The sequence below is a fragment of the Solanum verrucosum genome, unplaced genomic scaffold, assembly GCF_900185275.1.
Source record: "Solanum verrucosum unplaced genomic scaffold, falcon-dt-bn FXZP01000079.1, whole genome shotgun sequence".
In the NCBI taxonomy this organism is placed as follows: Eukaryota; Viridiplantae; Streptophyta; class Magnoliopsida; order Solanales; family Solanaceae; genus Solanum; species Solanum verrucosum.
The window spans coordinates 4833814-4844482 of NW_026020368.1; the positions used below are offsets into that span (position 1 = coordinate 4833814).

Here is a 10669-nt window from a genome sequence, read left to right on the forward strand (position 1 = left end):
ACCTAAATATTCTACGAAAGAACAAAAAAACAAAAAATAAAAGTTTACTAAATATTCTACGAAAGGAAAAAAAAAAAGCCTGCAAATGTTGAGAGTGGGATTTGAACCCACGCCCTTTCGGACCAGAACCTTAATCTGGCGCCTTAGACCAACTCGGCCATCTCAACAGTTAATGGTTATATGTAGAAACATATATTATATCATTCTTTCAGCTTGTAGGTGGTACATTTTTAATTTAAGAAGTGAAATATCTCATTACAAAATATAGGCATGACCTTAACAAATAGTACACATTTTACTTGCCAAATATGTGTATTGATGATGTTTAAGTATATAATTAACAACAATAGATAAACAAAGAGTAGAAAGCATTAATAATGAACCGATATCGAGAATCATAAGTTTGAGATTGTTAAAAAACATGGATAGAGTAACTATATAGTGAGGGAGGCTACTTCTCAAGATTGAAGAAATAGCTCTAACATTTCCCAAATTTTCTTTTATAAATCATGTGTTCGAACACTTGGATACACTTCAACTAATTTAAGATTTATAGTTTTATAACCTTGACGATTTATCCTTTTACATAATCAGTAACAATTATTATACTTCCTACGTTTCAATTTGTTTGTCTAGTTTTGACATAACACAAAGTTTAAAAATATAAAGAAGACTTGAATTTTGTGGTCTCAAAATAAAGATACGTAGAATGTACCAAAATAGTCTTTAATCATGAGATATTAAAAATGTCATGTGGAAAATTGAAATTAAAAAGTTTCAAAAAGGGAAAGAGACATTGGCTTTGGATAGTAGCATAAGCTGGAGTACGTAGAATGTACCAAAACATTCATTAATCAGGTGATCTTAAATATGTTGTGTGGAAAATTGAAAATAAAAAGTTTCAAAAAGGGAAAGAGACATTGGCTTTGGATAGTAGCATAAGCTGGAGTACGTAGAATGTACCAAAATATTTTTTAATCATATGATCTTAAATATGTCGTGTCAAGACTATGGCTTACTCTGAAGACTACACTGTGTTACTACTGAACAACCCTCCAACCTTTACTTCACATTCATGGTATCATAATGCTACTGGAGCAGTAGAAAAACAGTATCTCATATTTTTTTACCACAAGAAGCTTATGGCAAACTTAACAGATATTTTGGCACCAACTTTTTGAATTTGACAATCAACAAGTAACACTTGATACTCCCAAATGTAAAACAAAATTCTTCAAAGCACTAAGGAAGGTACTTGCAATGAAGCTATGCAAAGCAGTTTTCCCTGTTGTATGAAGTAAGATATGGTGGACCTTATAACTGTACTATACAGAAGAACTTGCAACAATCTAGAAATCGTTTCTAAAATGTAAAAAGGCATATCCGAATAGTGTAGTTTTCTCCTTTGACTGTATAAAATTACCTTCTTACAATGGTGATCACAATTCAAATTCGTCTTCAAGCTTGAGTGCCTCTGAAGCAGCTTCTTCCTCTTCATCATCAATTGCAAAATAAGGGTTATGCACTTTAGGCCTAAAGTTATACCCAGTAAAGACATAGAAGGCAAGTGTAGCCAATTCAGCAGCCACCACGCTGGTCCACTGGTACCGATAGGAGGTAATGGTCTCCAAACCATAAACAACAACCCTCGTGAAGTATATGTAACATACCACAATAATGTAATACTGCCTGAACAATGTCAGCTTCATCAAATTCACAGCAGCTTTCCCATCAGTCTTGGCTACCTCGCGCAAGTTCTTAATCGACCACATAATAGGAAATAACACAGCACAACAACACACAATATCTACAAGAAGGAAAACCTGCTTCCATGTATACGAACTCTCACCGAACGGACCAGTTTCATCAATCATAACTTGTGCAACATTGGCCACAACTTGCAATGGAATAACAATCATCAAAACCTTTTTTTCTTTATCTTGCAAATACGGTTTCACAAATGACCAACCAGTTCCAATCAAAATTATCAAGGTAAATAAAGTAATCCCCTTCAAGAAACTAAATATATAGAACAAAACATCCCATCCATGAGCTGTTCCTGTTCTCTTAATATACGATTTATCTTCATCTTCACATAACAAATCCAATGCCTTTAATATCAAAACCGCAAGCATAAAGAAATGAACTTTATAAACAGTTAACCTTTTCCTGTAAAGTGTGTAAATCCAAACACCCCCTAACAACACATAGACTATAAAAAGCAATAAATATATCACGGGGAGTGCAGTTTTGCCTGTTGATAGAAAATCAAGCTCCCCAGTTTTAGGGTTGAAATTGTACATAACAGAGTGGACATTCATGGTAACTTCCAAATTGGGCATACAATTGGCGAACGCAAGAGTGAATTGATTGGCATCAGAGACGATGAAGGAGGTGGAGAACTCACGGGAGGATGGTTGCAATTGGTCGAAAGTGAAGACCTTTTTGATGAGATTGGATTCAAGGGGACAATGAATTTCGCCTTCTTGGAGTTGTTCAAGCACGTGTACCCACGCGTCTAGGGTGCAGAGGAAGAACCCTAATTGGGACAAAGGGGTTTTCTGGGCGGAGAAAGAGATGTCGGTGACGGTGAGGTTTAAACGGCCGATATGGGTGTAACCAAATTCATCAAATGGGATTGTAGAGCGTGAATCGGATCTGATCTGGGTTGATCGGATTTCAGCAACGGCAACGACGATTAACAGAGTAATGGAAATAGTGAAGAGGGCAAAATGGGCCGCCATTGTTTGATGAGAAAGTGAGGTGAACTGAAATTGAAGGGGAAGTTTTATCAAGGTTTTTCGTCAAAGATGGTTGACATGGACTTTTCAACTTAGTTTAGATTCTTCTCTTGACAATGGACCATGTCTGTTATCCTGATTTGTACGATATTGAATGTTCAACTGCTGCCATTTGTTGCAACGAGCTGGCGAAAATCAAGATTGTCGGTTGAGTTTGGTTGAGTTTTGAGGGAAAACAGAGCATGTCAGCTGGGTTAAATTTGAATAAAGGAGGGTATGATCAAAATGGTTCTCAAAATGGAGGGATTTAGTTCTTCATATATATATATATATAGTAGTTACGGTAGCCCGTGCTGCGCACCGGCTCAATAACATTAATCTTTTAGGGGAAATTACGCGAATAACAAACATATTCTAGTTAATTAAATTAACTAACATAATTATACTTTGAATTAATTACGGCTCACAACTTAATTTTAGTTAAAATTATGTTGCTTCTTTCCTCTCTTCCTCTCTCTCGCCTCTCTCCTCTTTTATACATTTACAAATTTATCAAATACAAATTATACATGTACATATATAATAATATGACAAATATACAAATACAATTAGTCTCTATCCACTCTCTACCCTCTCTAGCTCACCTCTTTCATTCCTCTCCCAATCTCGCTCACTAGATATACAAATAGATATGTATACAAGTTACATATTTACAATTATCTGATAGATATACAAATTCAGTTCACCTCTCTCCTCCCTCTCCCAATCTCGCTCACCAGATATACAAATACATATGTATACCAGTTACATATATACAATTATCTAATGGATATACAAATACAGTTCACTCCTCTCCACTGTATGTCCTCTCTCGCTCGCCTCTCCTCCCTCTCCCAATCTCACTCGCCAAATATGCAAATACATATGCATACCAGTTACATATATACAATTATTTGGCAGATATACATATACAATTCGACATATATACATATACAATTCGCCTCTCTTCTTCCTCTCCCAATCTCACTCGTCTCTTTCCTCCCTCTAATGTATAACTACGAATTGTAATTAGCAAACTATAGCAATGAAGCATAATTAAGTTATTTTTGAGTGACTATAAGCGAAGATTCCTCAATATTTTTTTATGGTAATTGATTATGTATTTTTTTTTACAGTTTTGAAATAATTTTTGTAGTTGAATGTACTGCTATTTTAAAAGTGAGTTAGAAAATAAACTATAAGTTGTTTTCTAAATTTGCAACATAACTTCAAATTAAATTTTAAATTTTCACAATCGAATTTTGACAAAAAAGAGGGAGGCAACATGAGGACTTCCCAAGGGGTCACCCATCCTAGTACTACTCTCATCCAAACACACTTAACTTCGGATTAAAATTTATTTTGAAGAAAATATGAATAGGAATTTTTATAGTCAAACAAATAACTTCAAAGCTAAATGAAATGACTGACCGCACAAACATTTTCTTTAATTTTTTTTATGTCAACAAAAAGAATACGGAGTTGCTAAACAAAATTTTCTTCGTTCTTTCAATGTTTGGGTGAATCTTACCATTGACGTATAGTAGAATCCCTCTGTTTACATCTATTGTCCACTATATTTAAAATATATTTTTACTTTTACTTTTCACTAGCATATCATGAAGAATTTTTTATTTTTTATTTTTTATATTTTATCCTCAACATTAATTACTTATTTCAAATCATTTTCAAGGTATATCATTATATATCAATTCATATGATTATTGTTGTAGAATACTCATATTAATCATAATTTAAGAGACATAAAAACGAACGAAATAAATTATATATATACATGAACGCCACAATTGCAAGTAAAATGATAAAATTCAGGTGGGGCTCATTTTTCATTTAATGCATAATTGTTTTGTATTTTGTATCAATTGTATTTGAAATACAACGAATACAACTGTATTCATCCTCTCTTATATTGGATACAATTAAGAGTGACAAACAAGTGAGTCGTGTCGAATATGAGTCGATCGAAATCGAGTTAAACAAAAATGGACAAAGTACTCGACTCAACTCATATTTTAAATGGTTAAAAACGAGTTACCCAATGAATAATATGGGTACTCATATTATAGTAGGGGTCTTGTTAAAAGCTTTAAAAACAAACCTTTTTAAAGTTTTTTTTTATCATCCCACACCTCCTATCAGCCCCCTCTCCCAAAAAAATGTAAAAAAAATGTTAGTTTGTTTTTTAATAATAAAAAAAAATTAAAGTTTTTTTATCACCCCACCCCCTACCAGCCCCCACCTTTACTAGACCTCCCCCATCCCCCTTTTTTTTTTTTTAAAAAAATTAATTCTTTTAAAAAGTTTTTCTTACCAGCCCATCCCCTATCAACCCCCTACCACTTTTCTTTCTTTTATGAATGAACATTTTTTATCCATTTAACTACCCACTTTTAAATGAATAATAGGAGTATTAGTCATTTTTATCCATTTTAAATGAGTTGGGTACTCAACCCATTTAAAATGGGTAAATATGAGTGGATACCCATATAAATTAGAGAACATTTTAGAAATAACAAACATAATACACATAATAAGGCTCTATAGTTATAGTTTCGATAATTGCGCTCCATAGCTCTAATTCCGTTTGCTATGGAGGTTGCGGTTTGTATATATAGCTTGCGACTATACAAATAGGGTTATACGTATATATGAATTCTGTATTTATACATTTAGAAATTTTTTAGAACTCTATTTGTATATTTCGCTTACCAATATACAAACAAGGTAGTTTAGTATGAATTTTTCATAAATCGTATACAAATAGTTAGGGTAAGCATATACAAAATTATGGATTTATACAAATCAGGAACCGAATTATACAAATTCTTGATTTATACAAATCAGGCGAATAACAAGATTGGGCGAAACTGTAGTAGCGAATTAGAATTTCCTAAACAGTAGCTATAACATTTAATATGATAAATGTTTGCTATTCTGTACAATTTTCCCTATAAATTACCTATTCTGTCACCCCTAAACAGAGAAGACGAACGCATATTGTATTCGTATGAATACAAAAACAAATATGATTTTTCGAACACAATTGATATAAAATATAAATCTCACCTTATTTGATTGAATATAATCCTACATAATACATTTGAATAGATTTCTTATTAATAGCCGAAGAGAGAGGGGCAAGGGAGAAAATTTGCTATAAAAACAACATAATATTTTTTTGTAATTTTTTAAAATTATAGCTATTTTCTATAAATATATTGACCTTATTCCATAATTTCTCTTAAATTTTAACTGTACCATTTTACGGGTAAACATTATCCTAATCTAGCACTAGCTGTTGTTCACTTATAATCTCCGTATACTTACTACCCTTTCCTCTCCCTACTTGGTTAAAATCTTATGTGATACTTTTTATTATTATTTCTTCTTACAAGAACAACTTTTTAATTATTTGATAATAATACATCATTATTATTATAATTATAGAAACCTCATGATAATTTTTAAATTATTTTTAAAATTGTATCGAGTCAAACATAATTACATAACTAAGTCAGAGAGGCTTGTTGCATACTCTAGAGAGGTGGCTAGTGACCATTTTAAAACCCTAAACTATGGAGGTGTTCCTGTGCAGGAAAATATTTTTTAGAAACATATGTGGATTTTTTAATTTACTTATTTTTTTGTGTTCTCTATATAAATAAAAAATACTACTCTTAAAGTATTTGTATATATAATATAAATAAATACTATATGAGGCGGTTAAGAGGTGCATGAGGGCTACAGAGTTGGGCTGAAAATGAGGAATCTTAAGAGGGTGAGGATGACCCAGAAGTAGAGCTGTCAATATGGGCTGACCCACCCCATCCGAGCTAACCCATACAAGCTTTGAAATTGGAAAAATTACTTAAATACACAACCCTTCTTTACCTATTCTCAATATTTCCCTACTCTTTTACTAAAATACAAAAATCCCTTATTTTCCCCCAATTCAACTTAATCGGATACTTTATTAGTTTAAGTATCCGCGCGTTATTAATTAAAGTATATGCGCTGCTATATTATGCATCCGCCCGTTAATTAAGTATCCGTGCTGCTAACAACTTAATAATTTAAGTATCCGCCCGTTATTAATTAAAGTATCCGCGCTGCTATATTAAGTATCCGAAAAATACTAAAAAAAGGGATTTTTGGTAATTAATGAAAGAATAGGGAAAGGAAGTAATTTCTTTCTTATACTATGTCATTTGCCTAATTTTTACTTTGAAATTTGACAGGCCAGGCCGGGCTAGCCCATTTTTTGTGTGAGCCAGAAAATGATTGGCCCAACCCACAAGTACGTGGGCTACAAGCTTTGTCAGACCAACCCTCTTTTCTTAAAAATATATGTTTTTTATAATTTTTAAATGAAATTATAATTCAAAAATATTATCATAAATATCGACAAGACAATATTACATGATGTTAATGTTACTACTTCTTAATCAAACAAACAAATAAAATTATCTTTCTAATAATTATTAAGTTTGATTTCAAGTCAAAGCATAAATAGCTAAATAGAAATATTAACCTAATTGTTTTCCAATAATCATAATAAATGTAACACCCCGGAAATCTAATGACCTAAGCTAGAGCCTAATGTGTAGTTTAGTAGCCTCATGAAGTTAAAATGTAAGGTTAAAGTCCTAAAATAATTTCCCTAACTTAGTACTAGGGTTCTAGTGCCTAAACCTCAAGGCACGACCCCCTAGGACCCCCCAAGGGTCCATGAGGAGGACCCAAATGAAGGTAAAAAAAAGCTATCCAAAACAACTTAATCCACGAAATAGGGACCACGAGGCATAGACTGACTCACACCCCGTAGATGTGAGTCGTGAGTCAAGACTTAACTCCCTCAAGTTTTCCCCAAAATGTCCTAGTCTCAGTCCCATTCCACGAGCGTGTAGTACGGTCCGTGGACCAACTCACGCCTCGTGGTTGGGTCTCGTAGATGAGGCTCAGAGGCTGGCCAAGATGACAAGCCTCAGACCCAAACCATGAGTGACCAGTACGGTCGGTGGTTCAAACCACTCCCCGTGGTCGGGGACTCGTGGATGGGGTTCGGGAAGGTTGCCTTAAGTCGGCCTATGTGGGGGTAGTTTAGTAAATTACTAATTAGTTAAGTTAGGGTGGGGGGACGGTTATTATTAGTTGTTTTAAGTATATTAAAGTATTTTTAAGTATTAAACAAGTCTTTTAACTCTCATAACTCACAAACTCAAACTCAAACTCAACCAACTTCCCTCCCAAAAATATTCTCTCTCTAAACTCCATTGAAGAAAAAGAAGAAACTCAAGTTTAGGGTTCAAGCTCCAAGATTTTCACTCCAATTTCGTGGGAAAACATCAATTAAGGTATGAGGACTTTGATTCATGGAACAGTTTTCTCCATGAAGCCCTTCAACTCTTGATTTTGAAATTGGTAACTTGTTAAAAAACTAGGGTTTTCATTCCAACCATGGGTTCTTCCTAAAAATGATTTTATTATGTTAATTGCATTATATTATGGATGATTCGATGTTTAATGGTGATTTTTATTGTAAAATTCCCCATGAACCCATGAACTACCCCATGACCCCAATTTCATGAATTGTGATGGGTGTATTGAATCTTGTTTTATTCATGCTTAAAGTAGTATTTCTAAGAAGGTATTCCTTGATAGGTTCTTTCCACGGGAAAATAGGGAAGCAAATGTGGAGGTATTATTATCAACCTTCGACAAGAAGGTATGAGTGTCCAAGAATACTCCTTGAAATTCACTAAGTTTTCCAAATATTCCCCATCTTTGGTGTCTAATCCTAGAGATGAGATAAGCCGATTCGTGACGGGTGTGTCAATTGAGGAAGAATGTCGTACGGCTATGTTTCATGACAATATGGACATTTCACGTCTAATGGTTTATACTTAACAATTTGAGGAATCAAGGCTTAGGAAGAAGAATAGAGAGGTAAAGAGGACAAGGTCCGATGATGGTAATTCTTCTAAGTGCAAGTTTGAGGGTCAAAGTGGACCAATGTTCAAGAAGAGGTTTTCCAACCAAGGCTCCTCCGATGCTCCAAGACCCAACAAAGATATGGTGTCTAACCCTAAGCCTCAATGAGGCAATAGGGGTGGATCTTCCATGGAGAGACCTAGATGTGCCAAGTGTGGTAAGAAACATGAGGGGAAATGTCTTGCCAGAATGGGTGTATGCTATGGATGTGGCAAAAATGGACATCAATTGAATGATCGTCCAACTCGTGTGGCCAAGGGGAAAAAGGGTAACCAAGCTCCTCCAAGTGGTTCAAATCCTGATGCTCCCAAGAAAAATCGTTTCTATGCTCTTCAATCCCGAAGTGATCAAAAGGGGTCCCCGGACGTTGTTACCGGTATGTTGCAAGTATTTTCAATTGATGTTTATGCATTATTAGACCCCGGTGCCACTTTATCTTTTGTTACTTCTTTTGTGGCTATGCAATTTGAAGTATCTCCCAATGAGTTAAAAGAACCTTTTTCCGTGTCTACTCCGGTTGGTGACTCGGTTGTAGCTAAAAGAGTATATAGGAGTTGTCATATTTCTTTGTCTCACAAAGTCACTTTGGTAGATTTGCTTCCATTGATTGTCGAACTCGGGTAGTAAAGTTTCAATTTCCAAATGAGCCCATTTTGGAATGGAAAGGGGGATATTCAATCCCTAGAGGTCAATTCATTTCATGTCTAAAGGCTTGTAAAATGATTTCTAAGGTTTGTATCTATCATATTGTAAGAGTTTAGGACATCGAGTCCGAGACTCCTCCTTTAAAGTCGGTCCCTATAGTAAGGGAATTTCTGGAAGTCTTTCCCGATGACTTGCCCGAAATTTCTCCCGAGCGGGAAATAGATTTCGACATTGATCTTTTGCCAGATACTCAACCCATATCAATTCCCCCTTACCGGATGGCTCTAGCCGAATTAAAAGAATTAAAGGCATAACTCAAAGATTTGCTAGACAAGGGTTTCATCCAACCAAACATATCTCCATGGGATGCTCCGGTATTATTTGTGAAAAAAAAAGATGGATCCCTTAGGATGTGTATTGACTACCGCCAAATGAACAAAGTCACTATAAAGAATAAGTACCCTCTCCCTAGAATTGACGATTTGTTTGACCAACTCCAAGGGGCGAGTTACTTTTCGAAGATTGACTTAAAGTCGGGCTACCACCAACTTAGGGTGAGAGAGGTTAACATTCCTAAGACGGCCTTCCGAACAAGATATAGTCACTATAAATTCCTAGTCATGTCTTTTGGTCTAACAAATACCCCGACGGCATTCATGGATCTAATGAATAGAATATTTAGGCAATATCTTGATTCGTTTGTGATTGTCTTTATTGACGATATTTTGATCTATTCAAGGAGTGAACGGTGATCATATAAAACATTTGAGGATAGTATTGCAAGTCCTTAAGGACCACCAATTATATGCTAAGTTTAGTAAGTGTGAGTTTTGGCTAAGGTCGGTTGCTTTCCTTAGTCATATTATGTCGGGCTTGGGTATAGAGGTTGATCCTAAGAAGACGGATGCGGTCAAGAGTTTGCCTAGATCTTTAGCTCCCACCTATATTAGAAGCTTTTTGGGTTTGGCCGGTTACTATAGGAGGTTTGTTGAGGGTTTCTCCTCTATTATTTCTCCATTAATGGCCTTAACTCAAAAGAAAGCAAAGTTTGTGTGGTCAGAGGCTTGTGAGAAAAGCTTCCAAGAATTGAAAGATAGACTTACATCCGCTCCGGTATTGACCTTACTGGAGGGTACCGATAGGTTCGTGGTATATTGTGATGCTTCTCGAGTGGGTTGGGATGTGTTCGCATACAACGGGGTAAAGTCATTGCCTATGCTTCAAGGCAACTC

The 10669-nt window shown here is 35.0% G+C and overlaps 1 protein-coding gene and 1 non-coding gene across 2 annotated transcripts; both read right to left on the bottom strand.

The window, feature by feature from the left end:
* Positions 1–86: 86 nt before the first annotated feature.
* On the bottom strand, positions 87–167 carry TRNAL-AAG (transfer RNA leucine (anticodon AAG)). The gene has a single exon. It is a non-coding gene; the product is annotated as a tRNA-Leu (tRNA).
* Positions 168–1322: 1155 nt separating this feature from the next.
* Positions 1323–2774, bottom strand: LOC125838145 (protein CANDIDATE G-PROTEIN COUPLED RECEPTOR 7-like). Its single transcript, XM_049517201.1, has one exon. The coding sequence runs from the start codon at positions 2742–2744 to the stop codon at positions 1440–1442; it is 1305 nt and encodes a 434-aa protein (XP_049373158.1). The 5' UTR covers positions 2745–2774; the 3' UTR covers positions 1323–1439.
* Between the last annotated feature and the right edge of the window lie 7895 nt (positions 2775–10669).

Coding starts and splice junctions, on each gene's coding strand:
- LOC125838145 (XM_049517201.1), bottom strand. CDS start 2,744: ATGGCGGCCCATTTTGCCCTCTTCACTATTTCCATTACTCTGTTAATC.